The sequence below is a fragment of the Mesoplodon bidens genome, assembly GCF_964165515.1.
Source record: "Mesoplodon bidens genome assembly, chromosome: 19".
Lineage (NCBI taxonomy): Eukaryota > Metazoa > Chordata > Mammalia > Artiodactyla > Ziphiidae > Mesoplodon > Mesoplodon bidens.
The window spans coordinates 25,656,693-25,679,045 of NC_138179.1; the positions used below are offsets into that span (position 1 = coordinate 25,656,693).

The window sequence follows — 22,353 nt, forward strand, 5'->3', positions numbered from 1 at the left end:
GTCCTTTGCCTTTTGATTTTGTGTGTAGTGTATTTTACCTATAGCAGTTTTTAATTTCTGTGTATTGCAATCTCTTAATCTTTTACTTTGTAGTTTCTGAATTTGTTACTGCTTATCGAAAACACTTCCTACCTCAAGAATAGAGTTATTCACCTATACTGTCTTCTAACATGTATATACTTCATTTTTATATTTCAGTCTCTACTGCATATTAAATTATTTCAGTGTACGGTTTAAGAGGTCTAATTTTCTTTTTTCCACCATTTTAGTGGTGTATTTTATAAGTTGTCTTAATATCTGTCTTCACAAGTTTCTTTACATTGGTCTGATTTTTCTAATGTTTCTTGGCTACTCTCACAAGTATATGGTGGGTGAAATTTAGAAGCAGTTTATTATATTCCAACCTCAATCCTATTAGAATTTTGTTTGGGATTGCAGTGAATTTATAGGTTAGTTTATGGTGAACTCATAGGTTTAAAATATATTAATTCTTCTGAGGCAGAAAGATAATATCTCTTTTCACCTCTACAAGTCTTCTTTTATTTCCCTTGGTAAGGTTTTTTAAAATAAATTCACATCAGTTATTACTTACATATTGGAAACCTCTTAATTTTGCACATTTATTTTGTAACTGGGCATCTTTGAAGATTTTCTTAATTGTTCCGATAGTATCTCATTTTATCTTTAATTTTTTGCATGGGCAATTACATCATCTACAAATAATGAAGATGTGCCTCCTGTTTGTTTTTTCTTTCTGCCTTGGAGCACTGGCTGGTTGTTGAAAAGCAACATCATGGAATTATTAATAAATTACACAATTAACATCATTTTAAAAGTTACATGCAGTATATTCATAATATAAATTCAATATAATTTTATGTATTTTATTTATAAATTATTTGTATTTGTAAATGATATATGTTATAATAGTATAATATACTAAACAAATCTAATTATATATATTTTATCATATATAAAATATTTATATCATGTAGGTATATATCTTACATATAAAATTATATGTATGAATTATATAAAGCACATATAATTTATATTATTTTGCATTATGCAATATTTCATTATATAATTTAAAAATTATTGATATATTACATAGTAGACAATTATTATTATTGGTACATTGCCAGTGCTTCAAAAGCAATATTATATAATGTTATATATTTGTTATGTTGATGATAACATTTTTTTTTTTTTGGCTGCGTTGGGTCTTCGTTGCTGCGCGCAGCCTTTTCTCTGGTTGTGGTGAGCAGGGGCTACTCATCGTTGTGGTGCGCGGGCTTCTCATTGCAGTGGCTTCTCTTGTTGTGGAGCACGGGCTCTAGGCACGCAGACTTCAGTAGTTGTGGCACACAGGCTTAGTTGCTCTGTGGCATGTGGGATCTTCCCGGACCAGGGCTCGAACCTGTGTCCCCTGCGTTGGCAGGTGGATTCTTAACCACTGCGCAACGAGGGAAGCCCAATGATAACATTTGTTGATTCAGTCTTCAGTGGGAATTCCTCTGGTCATTCATCTCTAAATATGACACTAACTTGTGCTAGAGGAAGATATTCTAAGGAAGTGTTTCTCTATTCTGTTCCACTAAGAATAGCTTGCAAGACGGATGCTGAGTTTTTTAAATGCTTTCAACACGCATGAGAAGATGATCATATGGGTTTCTTTCTTTGATCTAGCAATGTGGTATTGCTATCTTTCCTAATCATCCTTGCATTTCTGGAAATAAATCCTACTTGGATTTTTTTCCCTAGAAGTTGCTAGTATTTACTTGAGACTTTACATCTCTTTTGTTGTTAGTTGGGATAACAGAGGCTGCTAAACAAACCACAAAATTTCAGCTGCTTAACAATAGACGTTTATTTCTTGTTCATAAACAGTCCAGAGAGGGTTTTCCTCGATAGCAAACCCTTCAGGCACACAAGCTCCTTTGGTCTTGCTGCTCCACCATCCCCCAGAGCCAGGGTGGCAAACTTCTTCTTAAAGAATAAGCTGAGGTCTCTAAGCTCTCACAGCTACTCATCTCAGCTGCTGTAGTGGGAACGGAGCCATAAGCAATATGTAAACAAATGGCCATGGCTGTGTTCCAATAAAACTTTATTTACAAAAACAGACAGCAGGCTCACAGGCCCTAATTTGGCCAACCTGTGCCCTACAGTCTCATCATCCTCTGGATCTAGCCAGTGAAGAGGAAAGAAAAAATGAAAAGGTCCACCCACACATTTAAAAAGCCTCAACCTGGAAATGAACACATCACTTCCACTCACATCCCATTGTGAGAACAGTACACATGGCTGGCAGGGGTGGTGTTCCCTGGCTGAACAGTGATTTCACAGCAATATCTCTGTACTTCAGATGGGGGAACATAAAATCTGATGAATAGCTTTTAGTTAAGAGTCTGAACAAGAGTCGTGCTGTGGGTACAAAAAAAAGAGCATCTGAGAGGTAACTGACGTTGCCTCATTAGATGACCAGTAGAATATGTCAATGTGAACAAAAGGAAGAGTCAAAGATGACACCGAGGTTTCCCTCTTGGTCAACTGAGTAAATGGCAGCCATGTATCAAGATTGGGACCCTGAGTGGAGGAACAGATTTGGGGAGAGATGATGAATTCCCGTTTCAACTGTTGCAGCTGATAGGTCTACAGGAACTCCAAGGGCAGGGATTCAATAAGCAGTAGGTTCTATCAAACTAGACTTCAGAAGAAAGTATTGGTCTAGAGCTGTAGACTCGGGAGACTTTAGTGTGTATGGTAATTTAAACTGATGGCCTCGATAAGATTCCCCTTTCATTTATTTAGCTCTTCATTTAATATTTATGGAGCATCTTCTATGTGTCAGACACTAGACAAGCCTACAAAAATTTCTGCTCTAACAGAGCTTATATTATAGTGCAGGAGGCACAGACAATGCACAAAACCCATAAATAATTATATATCCTAATAAAAGGTGATAGATGCTGTAAAAATAGAAGCTGTGCAGGGTACAGGGAATGAGGAGTGCCCAGTAGACGGGGTTTGAAGGGGGAGCTGGGGGTATGAAGGATGTATAAGAAGCGAAGAGGGCTAGGAGGCTCTCATGTAGGAATATGTAAGACAGAGGCAGGGATCTGTGAAGAATAAAGAGAAGGCATAGCTAGCGAAAGAGGTGGAGGATATAGGTTGACCTCATCCAAGGAACGTCCATGCCTCAGCCTCTCTAGCAATAATCTTTGAATGTGCGTGAATTTCTATGGGCAAGGCCGTGGCATCCTATGAAGTGTCATAGGGGCAGAGGGAGTTGCTCAGCGACCAGTTGTAGAGACAGCGCTCTGAGTAGCCCGTCCAGTGGTGGTGATGATGCCGACCCCTCACCTATCTGTCACTTCTTGGGGTCACATCATCCACCCTCGGTGAAGTGGTGACTCAGGGCTGTGGTTTTCTGTGTATCCTTCTCCTGGCATCTGTGTATTTTTCCTCCTCTGTGCACGTGCCTTTCCAGATGTGTTTACATTTTCCAGCTCCCTCTGCAGCTGTGCGTCTGTGTTTCTGCCAAGCCCTGAGCGAAACACTCACTGTCTTCCTCCCTCCCGGTTTTATTCAAGACCAACTCTTCTCCATCCCAAACATACAATAATCCAGAACCTCTCTCAGTGCAGGGAGGGAAGGATACTGTAGACAGGGAACCAGCCCCTACTCTGGGATTTTTCTTCTCCTTCTCAGATGTTCCCCCCCTCTTGCACTCAGCTGAATGACTGTAGCAAATCGTTTCCCCCCAAACTTTCCTTTCTGGGGTGCCAGCTAGCCATCCGTCTTCCAGCCTGCAAGTTTATTTTCTGAATCAGGTAGAATTTTACAGATTTCAGGGGGAGGAAACATAGGCTTGTGTGACCAAGTGACGCAATGTGGATGAAGAGGGGGTCTTGTGATTTTACTGACACAAAAGGAGGCTTGGGGCGCCTCGTGGCTACATCTCAGAACATACACCTGTTTCCCTGTTTCTCCTTCTTAGAAAACCTCTAACAGCCACTCTCTGTCAGGCCAGAACTCCAAATGCAACAATTATTATGTGGGAGTGATGATTTACGAGAACAGAAACTATACACTCGAGTTGAGCCTGGCTTTGTACTGCTTACACGTGGTCATTGTCACTTACTATCCCTCAGTTTTGAGAGCCCTACTCCAAGCTTGTTAATCCTCTCTCTGGTCATCCGGGTATCTTCTTCACTTGCCAGGAGCATCCCTTGGGTACCAAGGAAGCTGGCTTCTGCTTGGGTAAAAGAGAACTGCAGCTGGCTTTCCCAACTCTTCAAACAGTGGAAGGGTCCCGGCATCCTGCTCTAGTGGACAAGCTCCTCCCCCTAAAATGTCCTCATCTTTTCCTTGAACTGAGCCAGGCTTCCCACCTGAATGCCTGAGTCTGCTTTTCAGCTCTTTTTTTTTTTTAATTGAACCTGTGATTCAGAGTATACAGCACCATTATCAAAGATAAAGCAGTTCTTTTTATCACTGTAACCCTTCAACACAGGAAAGCAACATTTCTGTCCACCAGGGATGGCCCAGAAGTCATCCATTTACAAGTGTCGTGTACATTTTTCTAAAAGATCCTACGCTAGTCTTCACTCACCTATAAGCCCAAGGCTCAGACTTTATAACTAAACAGAACAAAAATTCTCGTTTACTAAGTATCCAGTCATTCTTCAGAGACTCTGGAAGTCTGATCACTCTCCAATCATGCATTTTTAAGACAAATAGACAATAACCATGACCCTAAGGCAGATGGTAGCGTCGTTTGCTTTGGCATAACTTTCTCGTGGACAAAATCTATCATTCCATAATGAGAAATTATTTCCAAAGTGTGAATAATCCTTGGGGGAAAGAAACACACAGAGGCATACGTGATAAATACTTTTCTGAGGAAGGTTCTGGAAAGAGGGTGGGAAAAGAGAAGTAGGAAGCCAGTAGCTTTGAGGGGGGCGATGACAGGGAGGAAAGTTAGGGTGCTCTGAGACAGTGCTAATGTATCTTTGCCCACCTAAGAATTTGTTCCTCGAGAATTAGCCTCGAAAGCTGTTACAAGACAAGTGTTTATGCAGCTGAATTGTTTTTCACAACTCATGTGTTCCTAGCATCAGGGTCTATCTAGAGACTTTAAGCCAATTTCTAAAGTGCCTGGGATCTGAGGAAAAAGAATGCTTGTTCCTCCAAAATTCCACTTTCATCTATTTCCATCCTAAAGGCATCTGATCCCCTTCAAGGGCAGTGGGTTCGGTCTTTGTTGGACAACATAATCCATCTCCTCCAGACTATGGTATTTCCAGTGTACTGAAATCTCTTTAGGCAAGAGGCACTTTTAAACTATAGCTACTGTCACCTGACCACCTCCTCCCTTAGGAAGTGGATTTGGCTTCAGTCTCTTCCAGGAGGACATGAGGAAGTCTGATCATGAATTAAAATAGCTGTCATGCGAGCACTGCTCAGGCTTGCAAACAGATAAGCGAGTGGAGTTTGTTCTCACGTTCCCACCCCATGCTTTCCAGCCCATGGTGTGGGTCCCAGCGGAAAGGTAACCAGGACTCTAGCGATCGCATTTTCATCTTGGAATTTTAAATGTTTATGCAGAGGAAGGTCCAACTGACTCATTCACCCAGTCACTTCTGAGAAAGAGGGGGAAAGCGCCGAGTGGCCAGGCCGAGATCCCCAAGGGGCCAGTGCCCAGAGACAGCCCCGTGGGCATAGCCTGGGGGTGAGTCAGGGCTTCCAGAAGCAGGTCCTTGTCATCACAGCGCCTGACGTGTCTCCAGGGACAACAGCCAGCGCCCTGCTCTCCCACAGCTGCCAGTGAGCCCCGCGCCCGCCGTGGGGGGTTGGAGCAGGGGCCCAGGGTCACAGCACGAGCCGACAGACTCTGCTTGTTCCTGAAGCAGCCAGATAAGGTGACCTTCGTCCCTCTCCGCCGAGCCCGCCTTGAACCAGGCAGGAGAGGGGGGAGCGCGCAGCCTTTCCTGTGACACTGCTTCTGCTCTGGGGAAGGTCTGTCTTTGCTTTCCCAGGATGAACCTCTCAGTGTTTCTGGCTCCGGAGTTGGGCTGACCTTTGCAAAGCTGACCACAGGATAAACTGCCTCTTGGGTGGTCTTTGCTTTACTTTTTTTATTTTTTATTTTTTTTGAGGTACGCGGGCCTCTCACCATAGTGGCCTCTCCCGTTGCGGAGCACAGACTCCGGACGCACAGGCTCAGCGGCCATGGCTCACGGGCCCAGCCGCTCCGCGGCATGTGGGATCCTCCCGGACCGGGGCATGAACCCGTGTGCCCTGCATCGGCAGGCAGACTCTCAACCACTGCGCCACCAGGGAAGCCCTGTTTTATTTTTGATCGTGGTGAACTTGAGACAAGCAGACACTGCTACCAAAAACAGTAACAACAACGGCAGCTAGAAATGACTGGACACGTGTGTGTCAGGGACCATGTGAATAACATATAAAACATGTAAAGCTCAGTGCTTTTACATGTGTTATTTTAAGCCTCAAAACCCCGAGAGGTGACTATGATGATGTTTCCCATTTGATAGATGGGGAAATTGAGGCTCTAAGAAGTTGAGTAATTCATCAACAGTCACTCCACCACCGAAGTGGTAGAACCAAGAAACAAACCAACCTGTCTGGCCCACACTGACCACCCTGAACACCACGTACCTCAGCTCCAAAGGAAGCCACTGCCACGCGCTCGGGGGCCTCTTGCTGTCACCGTTCTCATCAGCAGGGGCTGAGCCTAGTGTGGGCTCATCTCTCTGCCCTGTCGCTCACCTTCTGGCCTCGCAGTCAGAGATCCAAGCCCTTTGTGGTGCTGGGGGAGTGGCAGGGCCCCTGTGGTCGGCTCTTTGAGTGTGGACAGCCTCTGAGGGGTCCTCAGTGTGTCTATTGGCTTATTCTGACCTGGTATAACATGCTTTTTAAAAACTAGATGGGAGTCATTTTGGGGGCCTTGGTCTTCACCCTGTGTTTGTTCATTCAGGTGTGAACAACTACCCTGTACGTGGTTGCATGTATTCATGGCTTCTTCATGTATGGGGTTGCATGTACTCACGGCTTCTTCATGTATGCAGTTGCATGTACTCACAGCTTCTTCGTGTATACAGTTGCATGTACTCATGGCTTCTTCCTTGACTTAAGCAGAGGAACCTCTTTAAATGATTGATGTCACTTGTAAAGTAGACTTCTCGAAGCTGTGTGTCTCCGGGAACTGGATCCTAAAGTAATCCACTCCGGTGGCTGGAAGAGTTACTTCTTCATCCTTCCCACCCCAACTCTGCTCATCAACACCTTGTAACTTCCCTTCTGTGCCCCGCAACTCTTGCCAGGTGCCCTCCTCCTTTCTGTCATCCTGTCCACTGTCATTTCAGGCTCAGCTCCATCCCACCTCGTCTGGGAGTGAGTCTGCCTGGACAACCCACATCTCCATCCCCTTTGTCTGCTAGCCACCAACAGCACTCACCAGGCAGTCTAGTCCTTGACAAGTTCTCTGGTTGTGTCCCGTGCAGATAGACGGATAGCATCCTTCTCGTGGTTTCCATATCTTCACCATACTGTATCTGATTATACTTCTGCTTCTCTCTACTCCTCTCTGAGTGGGGAGGCTGAAAGTGAACAAAATAGTTGAGGAATGTTCCATCCAATTCTGGGGAAAATGGGACTGGTTACCAACTCCTTTATTCCAAACACTCTACTACTAGACTTTTCCACATCATTCCAGGCAGGTGCCAAAGTGAAAAGGACACGCTGATTTATGGCCACAACAACAGGGCTTCACAGTCCTCCCAATCCCTTTTCTGAGACAGTGGCAATGAGATCAAAGTGATCGCCTGCCTTCTTTCTTCTCACAGTCAAGTTGTCACGTTCAGTCCTTCAGATCTCAAAAACTCGAGTAAAAGATGTTGTGGAGGATGGAGCCGTCCCTAGTACGTGTGTCCCGAAAAAGAAATGGACGTTGGCCGATTTCTATGCTACCCCTCCCCACTGCCACCAACCCAGTGGGTCTTGCGATGTTCCCTAAACAACATGTATCTGTTGACCTCCTGGGAGGGAAATTGATTTTGCCTCCCCCTCTGCTGGAGGCTCTGAGCATACAAAGGCTGGACCTGTGTCTTAGCTCGGTCTCTAAAGAACTGGGAGACCTGGATCTTGCAATATCCTCGTCTGCAAAACAGAGATGAGAGAATGTGGTCCTTCCTCTGACTTTCTAGACCGTTCTAAGGCCTAACACAAGTTGATTGTTTCTGTTACTGCTGACACTGCTAAGTGAACTGCTGATGCAAACCACTGTTTTTACCATTTGTTTTCTTTCCCCTTGAAACTATTGAAGGGGGATAGTTGGGGGATTAAGAGAGAAATTTTCTCTCTTTCTCCCATCCCCGCCCTTGTAACATTTCCACGTGTGTTAGAACGCTTGGACAACTTTGCAGTTTGATTAATTCCCTCTCATTTGCATGCGTTTGGGACATGATCCTCGATGCGGGTGGAGGTGGCAGGGGGCAGGGGCGTCTTCTTTGTCTCACAAAGTGTCAGATCACACAGAGAAGATCTGTACGGTTCAGACTGAAGGAAGTGGGGAGGGAGTGTAAGATGCTACAGCTCTCCCACGGAGGGTCCTGTTGGGCAGGGCAGGCTGGCTGCCCCCAGGGGCTGGTACGGTCACACGCAGGGCTCTCTGAGTTGGTCTTGCCTCACGGTCTATGCCAAGTAAATCCCAGTGAAATGCTGTGACTTCTGAGGTGGGGAGGGCTTAACACCCACTCCCCCACAACCAAATCCCATGCCCACCTGGCCCTGAATAATACATGTCATCTTTTCAGCAGGGACAAAGCCTTTAATTCCACAACTAGAAGTGGGACTTGAAATTTCAATGAAAACGTGGTTTCTAAAGTAAAGAAATTAACAGGTTGAGTTTACAATGGAAGCGTATTCATGGAGGCTCCTGGAAGGACCTTCCTGGGAAGATCGCAGGCACATGATCCCTTGGAGAAAGGGAAAATGGTATATAAATTCCTTCACATTGCCTGAAAATGACAGATGGAGGCTTCTTTGCAGAGCCCCGGGGGGTTTGCTGTAAGAAAAGAAGGGAAGGGTGTGAGCTAGCTCTGGACCTTAGAATAGAGAGGGAGGGAGGTGGGAGAGACCAGGTGGGAGAGAAGTGACCCGTGATTGCAAAGAAAAAGTTGACATTTGTCAAATACCCAGTGAAAGCCCTTTCTGTTAGAAAATGAATAGGTTTCTGATGCAAATATAGGAAAATACTGGCATATATTTATTTCAGGTGATTCACATGTTTTATATTATTCTCTGTACCTTTCTATTATTTCAAAATTTTTATAGTTAAAGATAAGGGCCCCTTGGGAAATAAAAGTTGGAAAACAAAAGTTCCCATTCATACAATGAAATACTGTGTAGCTGTTACCAAAATATTGAGGAAGATCTCTATGCGTTCACATGTAAAGATCTCCAAGATACACTATAGGATGAAAAAAGCAAGTTTCAGTACAGTATCTTTCACTCAGTCCTGTCTGTTTGAAATGCTTTTTAAATATGTGCGTGTCTTGCTGTTTGGATAGAATTAAGTCTAGAAGAGGGAATAAATCATTAACGGAAGTGGGATTGTTATGTACCTTGTTATGTACATTTCATATGGTATGAATTTTTATAAGTAAACATTACTTCTATCATCACAGAAAAGTAATAATGACTTTTATAAATAATCCTTGAAACCAAGGAGCAGCAACGCTGGTCCCCAAGCCTTTCCAGGTTAGCAGGCTGCCCAGCGGGCCAGTGACTGGAGTTCCCACCTGCCCTGTCCTTGTCCGGCCTCTCTCCTGATTTGACACTTGCGTGTCTGAGTGAGGGTCCATGACAGATGCCAGCAGTGGTGGTGATGACAAGCCCCAAACCACATTCATTCCATTACTTCCAGCTCCTTGCTGCCTTTCCAATCTCCACAGTGAGAGCTCCTCTCTCTTATCTGCCCCAAGCCTGAGTCAAAAGTTCTTGTCAGTGTAACTGCAGAATACCGGGCTGGAAACCTTTGCTGATAATACATAAATTCCTTTCGAAGAGCTGTGCCTGCAAGAGGGACACAAGAGCTGTGTAGCCTCAGCACAGTTTGTACTGTGCATTTGGATAATAAGCCAGAGGAGATTTAGCAATTAAAAAACATAAGGGAGGGACTTCTCTGGTGGCACAGTGGTTAAGAATCTGCCTGCCAATGCAGGGGACACAGGTTCGAGCCCTGGTCCGGGAAGATCCCACATGCCGTGGAGCAGCTAAACCTGTGCACTACAACTACTGAGCCTGCGCTCTAGAGCCCACGAACCACAACTACTGAGCCCACGTGCCACAGCTACTGAAGCCTGCGTGCCTAGAGCCTGTGCTCTGCAGCAAAAGAAGCCACCGCAGTGAGAAGCCCGTGCACCACGACAAAGAGTAGCCTCCGCTCGCTGCAACTAGAGAAAGCCCGCGTGCAGCAGCGAAGACCCAATGCAGCCAAAAATAAATAAATAAATAAATAAATAAATAAAATCACAGTACTATAAATGATCAAAATGATTTAAAAAAAAAAAAAACCACATGAGGGACATATAAGGATGTCACGATAGTCCCACCTGGTCTGGTAACCCCAGTCCCCAAGCCAATGTCTGGATTTCCCTCCCAAGACCACGCAGGCTGCTGGGGAAGAATCTGAGCATGTGTGAGTCGCTGGGGATTTCCAAAATAGAGACAAAGATCAGAGGAATAACACCAAAATCCAAATAATAAAAATAAATAAGTAAAGATCACGCTTCAGTTTCTGAGACATGTTTATGGCTTTTATAAACAGATATGCATTCGTTGAGTGGGGCTTTGGGACATTCTGGTGACATTAGCTCTTCTGACACTTAGGAATTTAAACTTAGGAGCTCCCTGACTTCTCCTTAATAGCAAAGTTTGCGAAACATTTTGTGCCGGTTGCCCCACTTTATGTTTGAACACGATGCAAATGGCCCGCTGTCATTTCAATTTCACCTCTCATCGTAAAGCCCCAGGGAGACAGGGGCCTTCTCCTCCTGCACCTGATGGCCCCTGTTCTTTTCTTCAGAAAGATGGGGGCTCACATACAAAATGTGTAGGAATGGATCAGTCTGAAAATGAAGTTTAATAAATGATGATAGACCTTTGATATGTCACTCATTCGTCCCTGCCAAACGTGTCCCTTTTATAAACACAAGTTCCCCTGTATGGAGTAAATAGAGGGGAAAGCAAGTCATTTTAAATATATCTCCACTCCTACCTTGAACTGGAAGCATCTAAGGAGGTAGGTAAGTGCTCCTAATACGGATGGCACACTGAAGCACTGCCACTGACCCGGTTCTTCTTGGCTTTCACTCCCTCAGGTAACCAGGTGAGTTTCTCCAAATCAGCGGATGCATTTGCCTTTGAGGAGGACAGCAGCGATGGGCTTTCTCCCGATCAGACTCGAGGTGAAGACCTCCAGGGCTCAGCAGGATCCCCCCCAGATATGAAAGCTACAGAGACCCCTTTGGCGGGTCCTCGGGGGAAAATCCAGGTAAACAAACCACATCTCAGCCTGTCACCTCTTCAGTCTTGAAATCAGCAGTGCTGAGGTTGTTTTGCTTAGAGACCACAGAGATGTCTCTTCATGGCACGTCATCTGGATGCTTCTTCTCACCCTGTTCGGTCCAGGGGTCTGTGTGTAAAGGCAAAAGCTTCCAGATAACACCGAAAGGGAATCCCCAGAAATATGCCCTTTGGACTTATGTTTTCAGTATCTACTCTGTCAAGTATATCTCTTTTATCTCCACTTTTAGAGACAAGGTAGAAATGAGGCTCCCCAAGATGAGATGACCAACTAACAGTCTCCTGGAGAGAAATGGCCTCAGCAGGGCTGGTTTCAAAGCCCACGGTCTTTCCAGGCACTGAGTTACCACTGTAGGACCCTGGGGAGTGAGGAACAGAAGGCGCTGATTGGCTATAAAGCCGGAGCCCCGAGCCGGTTCTACCCTTAGCAGGCGTCTACCTGCCAAACACCCCTGGAGCAAGGACCACTTCCAGCCCCAGCCCAAACACAGCATTCCCCTCTTTCTGGACAAATCCACAGATTGTCGAGATGTGAGAAATGGATATTGCACATACTGTTAAAAGCACATTTATAAAGAGCAGTATAATGGTGGCTAACAACGTCTACTGCCATTATTAAGCACCCACTGTGTACCAGGGCCAGTGCTAGGCACCTTGCAAGCATTTTCTGTTAGATGTTACAGAGAAGGAAGTGAGGCTGAGTAGCTGTGTGGCCCCAGGAGCATGCAGGGCCCCCCCCAACACCTGGAGCTCCCCCTCTATAAGCCACACCCAGGCTTGCTGGGACCTTTCCTTGGCCTGGCAGGATGGTATTCCCAGAGCCCCCAGAGGAGATGAGTGTGAGGTGCACACAGGAGGGGCAGGGGTTGCACTCATGGGACAACGAGATGTGAATCTTGAACCACATCCTGGCTCTGGAGAGAACCCTCCGACCTCAGCCCCAACCCTTCAGGAGGAGTTTACTCCTCTTGGCCTCACAGGAATTATTCGATGACTTGAAATCAGATATTTTATATATATGATGTATATTTTATTAACAGGTATTATTTTATATATTTTAATTATATAGAGATATCTCATTTTTATTATATATAGATATTTTATATCTGTGTGTACTTCTCATTTTTTTAATTGAGGTATAATTGACATATCATTATATTAGTTTCAGGTATACAACATAATTGTTCGATATTGTATATATCATGAAATACACAAAGTATACAATGTATACAATATCAGGTGTACAAAATAATTGCTTGATATTGTATCTATCTTACATATTGTGAAATATACATGTATTGTGAAATACACGTGTATTTCACAATATGCACGATAGATACAATATATCATTGTAGGTATTGTGAAATGATCACCAGGATAAGTCTAGTTCACATCCGTCTCCACACATGGTTACAAATTTTCTTTCTTGTGATGAGAATCTTTAAGATCTACTCTCTTAGCAACTTTCAGAGAGACAATACGGTATTGTTAACTATGGTCACCCTGCTGTACATTACACCCCCAGGACTTATTGTATAGCTGGATGGTTGTACTTTTTAAACCGTATTAGATAGTGTATTTGAAAACATTTTTACACTGTAAAGCATGCAGGGATCAGGGACAGTTTCAGGACTTATTTACCACGACCCTGTTTCCTGAAACTGTGCTGTTACCGGTCGTTGTCAGGCCCTTCTTCACTCCATCAGAACAAAGCCAAGGCTGCCCAGGAGGAAATGTAGAACAGGAGGGAGACGGGAGACAGAAAAAGCAGAGCCAAAAGAGCCGTACGTTTATCGTGCAAGAGTTTATAATCAAAGCATTTTTCCTTCCCCTGCATCCCGCAGCTGGTCTTTGCAGCCCAGCTTCTTTGATAACATCAAACAGTACATCAGACCATTTGTGTCTTATTACTCTGACAGTGAATTCCTCAGCTTCTGATTTAAAGATGCTTTGGGGAGAAGACGCATTCTTTTCTTTTTAGCCCTCGGAGTGGGCAAAAAGGGAACAAACACTGAGCAATGCCAGGCAAAATGCAAAAATCATCTTATGTCAGTTCATCCGGCAACCTCATGTGACAGATGAGGGCACAGGCTCCAAGAGAAAAGGATGCTACAGACCTTTGATAGGTGCTGGGGCTCAGGGAAGGGCTGAGCCGCTCGGGGAGATCGTGGAGCAGCCCCCTTTTCACAGTCATGGCCTAGGATTGTAGGGGAAAGAGAGAGGGCACTTGGTCCATTTCAGAGTCCTCTGCATATGGGAACGTGCCTCGTAAAGGTTTTCCTGATACTACACACATACACACACACACACACTTACATATACACACATGTACATACATATACACAGACATACACACACAGACACATGTATACACCCAGACACACGTGCAGAGGGATACATATATATGCACACATACATTACACAGGCAGACACACAGAGAGACACACATGCACACAAATACACAGAGACCCAGATGCGTACACACACATACACATACCTACACACCTTCCCTCCATCTGTAACCCCCGTTTCATCTAACTTTTTTCTTGTCCTACTTTCCCCCAAAGTTCCTATACCCACTTCTCCCACTTCCTCTCTTTTTCAATCCCACTGTCAATTCCAACAGGTAAACCTAGCCGCAGGTAGGTGGAACCCTCACCCAGGGTGACCAGATGTCCCAGTTTGCCTAGAACAGGTCAGTCCTATACCTGTCTGCTGGAATAATTATTAATCATGCCTGTTTTCTCTCTTAAAAGTGTCCTCAACTGGATGACAAATTATATACACGACTCCTCCCGCTGGAGGACAGAATCTGATGTTCCTGAGATAAGAAGCTAGGATTAACACAGCAGACCTCGGGGGTGGGAGTGGGAGGCTCTACCACAACATTTCCACGTCACACGGTCTTTTCTCCTGCACCCTAATAATGCTAAACTTTGGATTTTTAGGATCTTATTTCTGGCTCAGAAAATGAAAGGAATGACTCGGCCCCCCAGCCCGGCAACCAGTCAGACCCGGGGAAGCAGGGGCTCGGCCCCCTGGGCAACCCCGTCCCTGTACACGCTGCTGTCAAGGTACGGTGGGCCGGCTTCCACGCCCGTCTGAGCACTCAGCTCACAGGGCCAGCTCGGGGCAGGGAGTGCTGAGTTAGGTCTGTCAACAGGGGGGAGTCCCACGGACCCATGGACGTGTTCAATCCACTGGGAGCATCGCAAGACAGGAGTTGAGACATGGGCCATCAGTGTACATGGACCAAGATTCCCTTGCCCTGCAGGGGTGTTCCCTGCAGACAAAGACCCCTGCTGGGCAATGTTTGCGCTTCTTTGGAATCACAGCTCAGCCAGCCTACTCCTGACTTAAAAGGCTTCATCAGCTCAGCCTAGAGGTAGACACAACTGACCGCAGTGCACACAGGATTTGTATGTGGCGTAAAACAGGTGTAGGGCAGCTGGATTTTATGCAAGGGAAGCAAACCTGAAGGCCCTGCCTACAGCAAAGCCTATATGATTCAAGCCAGTCTCCCTGTGGAAATAAAGACAAAGCAGAGGGTTACACTCCCAAGAGACACATAACTACAAGCATGATCACATAGTTTTGGTTTAAGTTTGTCAGGATTATATCTAATAGTTCACAGGGCACTTTCTCCTCAATTAACTGTCTGGTAGTCATTTGACTTTCTTCGTAATGTTTTATCCCAAATAACTTCTGATTGATTTGGGGGCATGTTTTCTCAGCTCTAAAGCCACCGCTTGATGCTGAGATGATTCTTAAGAAACATGTTTTGAAAAGGTTGTAAATTGAGTTGGAATCAATGCTAAAGTAACGGTGCCCACCCACTGCCCCCTCCACTGCATGTACACAGAAGTGGTTTTCATCTTATAAATGGATGGCGGGTATTTCTGATTCCCAGGAAAGGTCCCCAAACTGCAGTGGCTTAAACCCAGCCTACAATCCACACAGCTCAACAGCATTGAAAATAAGTGGCTGTTGATGAATTTTGTTCACTGCAAGTGGAGGGTGGAGGGGATGATTCAGTGACTTCTAACGTTGTGTGCCAAGGAAAATTGCATCAGTATTTCTACCAAAGTATTTAAATTCTGCCTAATGCAAATGAGCAAAGCCTTCAGCCTCTTGGTACTAAGGGAGTATAATAGTTGCCCTGAGGAAGGACAGTCAGTTTCAATGAGGAGCAGGGCTGGTAACCACCTGGTCCAGTAGGACTGGCTGTTTACATGAAAGCCAGCAGCTCTTCTGACTGGTCAGTGCCTGTGGGTTCTCAGCTGATGAATATTCATCATCTCTAAGCTAGGAGGCTACTAGAGGGCTTCTCAAAGAAGGAAGCAACCCAGCTAGGGAAAAACATCTCTGCCCTATCGACTGCGTAAGCTTCACATAAGTCCATTGAGAGAATGCGCAAGAATACTCTGAAAACTGTAAAATCCTCTATAAGAGAATGGTGCTCACATTGCAGGCTCCAAGTAGTACATATCAGGTTGAATAAAACATGATTCCTGGGCTTCCCTGGTGGCACAGTGGTTGGGAGTCCGCCTGCCGATGCAGGGGACACGGGTTCGTGCCCCGGTCCGGGAGGATCCCACATGCCGTGGAGCGGCTGGGCCCGTGAGCCATGGCCACTGAGCCTGCGCGTCCGGAGCCTGTGCTCCGCAACGGGACAGGCCACAACAGTGAGAGGCACGCGTACCGCAAAAAAAAACAAACCATGATTCCTGCCCTCAAGGAGCCTACAATCTAGTCTGATGTCACAGCCACCACTAGTCCATATGGGGCTTTGAGCAAATAAGAAAAATGTGCCCCAAAGAACTTGAATAGACATTTCTCCAAAGATAAACAAATTGCCCAACAAGCACACGAGAAGGGGGTTCCATGTCATTCATTGTCAGGGAAATGCAACTCCAAACCACGACAGAATACCACTTCAAACTAACTGGAATGACTAAAATTTTAAAAATGGAAAATAAGTGTGGATGAGGATGTGGAGAAATCGGCACCCTCATACATTGCTGATGGAGATGTAAAATGGTGCGTCTGTGTGGAATGCAGTTTGGTGGTTCCTCAATAAATTAAACACACAATGACCACGTAACCCAGCAAATTCCACTCCTAGATACACACCCAAAAGAATTGAAAACAGGTGTTCCAACAAAAATGTATGCGGGAATATTCATTGCAGCTGTATTCCCAATAGTCAAAAGTTGGAAGTAACCTAAATGTCCATCAAGTGAAGAATGGATAAACAGGGCATATCCATGCAATGGAAGATTATTCAGCCAGAAAAGGGAATGAAGCACTGATTCTTGGTACAACGTGAATGAACCTTGAAAACATGCTGTGTGAGAGAAGCCAGACACAAAGCACCACACAGTGTCTGATTCCATTTTTATGCAGTGTCCAGAATGGGCACATCCATGGAGACAGTAAGCACGATAGTGGTTTCCAAGGGAAGGGGAGGATGGGGAGTGACTTCTTAATGGGGGTGGAGTTACTTTTCGAGGTAATGAAAATGTTCTGTAACTGGGTAGCAGTGATGGTTGCACCACATTGTAAATGTGCTAAATGCCACTGAATTGAAAATGGTGACTGGGGATTTTTATGTTCCTTGTATTTTACCACAATACAGAAGGAGAGTCCCCTTCCCCAGGTGGCCACAGCCCCCCATCAGGGCCAGTAGCCTCGGAAGCAGACCTGGGGCTGGATGTCTGCCTCCCTCCCCCCTCAGCAGGGTCTGCAGCAGTGTGACCGTTACGGGGCAGCCTCAAGTGTCATATGAGACATGCATAGGAGAGACCTCACCGTGGGTTAGGAAAGGCTTCCCAGATGAGCCAGGGTTTGAGCCAGCCTCGAAGGATGAGCCGACGTCAGACAGCAAGCAGAGTAGGGAGTCACAGATGGCAGAAAATGACAAGGAAAAGAGTCAGGAGGGGTAAGCCATTGGACAGGAGCATGTTTAGGCAGCTTGCTGATGGTCTCCTTTGCAGGCTGGAGTTTGGACTTCAGTGTGCCGAGCAGGATGGACAAACTGAGTGCAGGTGGCTTGGGGGGCATGCTGCATGCCCGGCGCAGGGTATGTGCGAATTCGAGGCAGAAGGCCTTGAGGAAGTCGTGCCCTCTCTAGCTGCAGGCCCCACCGCTCCCTCTTGCCTCACACTAACTTGCTTTCTACATTCATGCCCAAGTCTTAAACCACTGGATTTGGGATCCAGGTCTGCTTTAGAAAGATGACTGTGCTCCGCTTCTATTGGCCATGCAGTTCTAGAAAGAAAACAAAAGCAAACCCACAGCCTTGGTATCCTCTGGTGTCAAAAATATGAAACTGTACAGTTCCAGGGATTCGGAGTTCCATGGGTTCAGCGGCCTTTGCCCCTCACTATCCAGAGAAAATGGTCCGATTTTCGTACCTTCTAAAACGTTCAGAGTCCCTATGTTAAGGCGACAGCTAGAGAAAATGCCTTAGCCCCTGACTGAATTGCTAGACCCAGGGCTGCAGCTCCCCCAGACAAGCAAGTTCTAGGGGTGGGAGCGGAGGCTGCACCAGAGCAAAGCAGGGCAGAGCTGACTGTAGGAGCCCTGCAGAAACTATCCCAAGTGCAGAAGACTGATTCATTACCTGGAGCGCTAACCGATGAATGAGCAGGGAGGAGAGCCCCCAGCCCACGGGAATACTTGAGTTCATTGTTCATTGGTCTCCAAGAAGAAGCCTCCCTGAGAAAACACAAAAAAGGCTTCGGTGGAGGGATGCGCTGAGTCAGAGAAAACTTTTGTGGTTAAAGCGGGGAAGCTGCCCAGTCACAACATGCCCGCCAGCTATTCAGGAGCGCCCTCTTCTGGACACCGCTGGTACCACACCTTCCCTCCCACTTGTCCCCAGATCCCCAAGACTCTACCATCACCATATCCATGTTCCTTTCAATCTTCTGTAATAAAGTCAGGGTTTGGAAATGTATGTTTTTTACCCGATTCCAGTATGGATCTATTGCTTTCCAATCTATGGAGGCCTTTGGGTTTTAGGAGTGGGTTATAAATATAATCACACTGTCCTTTGAAATCTGTTATTATTTCAACAAGATGTTTCACCATCTTTCCATTGATTACTGAGATCGAAAGTCGAGAATGTTTTTCCCAGCTTGCAAGTGAGGTAATTGAGATGTCACGAAGTTGGATGATTGTACCATGTTCAAAAATGTGTCTTCACTTCCGAGCCTGTGTCCTTAACTTTTTTCAAGGGTCCAGATCGTGCTCCATGATGGGTAACTTCTGGAAAGGTCCCAGTGGGTGACTGACCCTTCCCGTAGTCAATAAAGAATCTTTAGTTCAGAGGATGTCACTTCCTGATCTTATATCAGTGTTTGATGGGAAGGGGAATTGATCTTACATTTGAGGTAACAAAAATCCACATTCTGGATTTTCAGAGGCAAGCTGAACTTCATCTGAGTTTATGTCATTAATAAGTCAGCGTACTAAGGGCTTCACTAAAGGTGATTGCATGTATACAGATGAAAGAGCTTTCTTATGAATCCATCCCAAGAGCAGAATATCTCCGTTAGGCCGTCAGGTGGTTTTAGGTTAAAAAGGTGTCCTCATGAAACACAAGTTTACCTCTCCCTCTCCTCCAGGAAGGAAATTCTCCTCGAGCCACTTCTAAGGCTCAAGACTCCCCACCTCAGGGGTGTCCTTCCTTTGCGATGCATTTGCAGTGGATTTGTCCATTAGGTACCTTAACGTCCAGGATCTCTTTGTGCATCCTGCCTTTGCTGTATTGTGTGTCGGGGGTTCAGGGACATCCATCCCATGAAACCTCCTAGAGATATATTCATGATGCCAAGCCATTCCCATCCATCACCTAAAGCACATGCCGTTTCTCCATCCGCTTTGCAGTCCAAGTCCTTGAGCGACAGTAAGAACCGCCACAAAAAGCCCAAGGACCCCAAGCCAAAGGTGAAGAAGCTCAAATATCACCAGTACATCCCCCCGGACCAGAAGGCAGAGAAGTCCCCTCCGCCCATGGATTCGGCCTACGCCCGGCTGCTCCAGCAGCAGCAGCTGTTCTTGCAGCTGCAGATCCTCAGTCAGCAGCAACAGCACTGCTTCAACTACCCCGGGCTCCACCAAGCTCAGCTCAAGTAAGTCAGGCAAGCCCAGGCTGGCGCCTGGGGGCAGACGCTGGTGGTGGCTTCTCTGGCTGAGGCCCCAGGGCCAGCCCCTGGGGACCCAGCGAGTCCTGCGCTGCACCGCATCCTGGTGTGTTTAGAGTATGACTGTTTAGAAACCACGCCCACTTTTTCAGGGACAGAAGGCCGGGAGGAAGCAGGTACATCAATGCCCCTGATAAGAGGCCTCTTTGGGGAAAGTATTAGCACTAGAGTAATGGCAGAACGGAGGGGAGGGACCATCTAAGAATGTAGCATTGGAATTGGGAGCCAGTCCAATACTGATTATGTTTCAGGAATTGGCTCAGGGCTGAGTGACTGGGTGACAGCCTCAAAGATTCACTCCTGAGCCCAGTGTGTGATCTCACAGTGAGGTCACCTTGTAAAGGGTCTTTCTCCTCAACCATAAAGTTGGGATGTAGGTTCTCCCACCTGTCTCTGTTCAGCCTCGGGTCACGCTGGTGATTATGCCACGTGCTGTATGCAATCAAGCTTCGTGCGCGTGCTCCTTCCTCCCCAGAACAGGGCATCTGCTAAATCACAGATGGACGGGCCTCTCCCGCGGCCACAGTCTCCACTGCTCCCTCTTGTCTCCCCAAAACTAGCTTGAGGGGTGCTTACCACTTGCCCTCTGGCCCACTCTGTGATTCTTCCTCACCCTGCCACTTCTACTGATTTATTATTACATTTATTACATTGCACTGACTATTATTGCTGATGCATTTGTTATTACACGCCTGATCCTTCTGGGCAATTAGCTTGTGATCCAACCTAAATGCAAGCCACCCCCTAAGGGTTCTGGTCACCCAGTTTTCCCCACACTGCCAAGCAACTCTCTGACACCAGCTGGGCGTTCTACAATTCAACTCAATTCCGATGCTCTCTCCCCGGAGATCGTGTCAGATCCCGCAGGTTGAGGGCTCAGTCCCACAAGACTGCCCCCTCCCCCTTCAGACACCAATCACAAGTCCAAGCTGTCACCTGTGCTTCTGACAGACCGGCTACAGATGGGAGGTTCCAACACTCCCCTCCTTGGGTTCGATTAATTTGCTAGAGTGGCTCACGGAACTCAGAGAAACATTTTACTTACTAGGTAACCGGTTTATTGTAAAAGCACGTAACTCCCCCTGGGAACAGCCAGATGAACGAGATGCTTGGGGCAGGGTACATGGGAGGCAGGCAGAGCATCTATGGCCCCTCCAGGTGCACCCGTCTCCCCAAATCTCCACATGCTCCCCAACCCGGAAGCTCTCCAAACCCCATCCTTTTGGGTTTTTATAGCGACGTCATTACGTAGGCACGGCTGATTAGATCTCTGGCCATTGCCCATCAGTTCAACCTCCAGCCCTCTGCCCTCCCCGGAGGTCGGGAGTGGGACTAAACGTTCCAGCCCTCTAATCACATGATTGGTTCTCCAGGCCACCACCCTCCATCCTTAGGTGGCTTCCGAGAGTCACCTCATTAGGATAACAAAAGACAGTTCTGTGCTCTCAGGCCTTAGGAAATCCCAAGGGTTTTAGGAGCTATGCCAGAAACCAGGATGAAGACCAAATATATATTTCCTATTCTAAATCACAGTATCACACCCCCAGATGTATATTTGACTGTATTTGATTGTATTTTAAGTGCCTCTTTTTTGTTTGTTTTTCAGGGAACCAAATGAGCAGGTGGTCAGAAATCCAAACCCTTCTTTAGCACCGCTGAGCAATACCCCTTTGTCTCCTGCCAAAAACAGCTTTTCTGGACAAACTGGTGTCTCTTCTCTCAAGCCAGGCCCACTCCCATCCAACCTAGATGATCTGAAGGTATACGGTTTGACATGATTTTCTTTCTTTCTTTCTTTCTTTTTTTTTAACAAATATATATATTTTTAACCACTGTGGTTGGACACCCAATAGAACAGAAGACTGTGGGCTCCCAGCTCAGCTCTTCCCCTGGCTGTGCAGCCTTAAGCTAGTCTCTTAATGTTTCTGCATGTCACATTGCTCCTTTGCATGAATGAATCATTGTAAGAGTCAAATAGAATCATATACATGATAGCCCTTAGCGCAGAGGGCGGCTTTGAGATTGATACACGTTTCCAATGGCCAATTTCACGATGAACTTTTACCAGTTTCTTGAAATAAGAAGAACAAGAGCCATGTCAAGAGCTTTTCATGAATCTAACTGTGTTCAGTATATCTGACCCATCTTTATTTGAAGCATTTATTTCCCCACAATGTTTTGAATGTCAAAATGTCCTTTCCATCAGGAAATGATGGCAGCAGTGGATAGAAGTTGAGTGTTTCTGGTGTTTTATTTCTTTTTCTTCCATCAGGATGCTATTAAATAAGGAGAACAGTCCTTACTTAACAAGGTAAAAGGTTGGGAACCCTATGTCGATAATATAATTTAAGACAAGGTGCTGTTCTATTAAGAAATCCCCAATTCTGAGAACTTCTGCCCTGAAGTGTAGCAACAGCTTCTGAAATGATACATGTGTGCTAACAGTTGACTCTGGATCACACTCATGGATCTCAGTTCACAGAGAGGACGCTGGCCTTTGAGTTGAACCTGGTGTGTTTCAGAGCAGTCC

At 46.0% G+C, this 22,353-nt stretch overlaps 1 protein-coding gene across 4 annotated transcripts in view; it reads left to right on the plus strand.

Annotated features, from left to right (window-relative positions):
* The window catches only part of MYOCD (myocardin), a 93,169-nt gene that overhangs the window by 50,857 nt on the left and 19,959 nt on the right, over positions 1-22,353 (plus strand). For all 4 annotated transcript variants that reach the window (XM_081218008.1, XM_081218009.1, XM_081218010.1 and 1 more), the window contains 4 exons: positions 11,409-11,581; positions 14,562-14,687; positions 19,507-19,751; positions 21,430-21,583. In XM_081218008.1, coding sequence (XP_081074134.1) covers positions 11,409-11,581; positions 14,562-14,687; positions 19,507-19,751; positions 21,430-21,583 — 698 coding nt within the window. The remainder of the gene's footprint in view (positions 1-11,408; positions 11,582-14,561; positions 14,688-19,506; positions 19,752-21,429; positions 21,584-22,353) is intronic.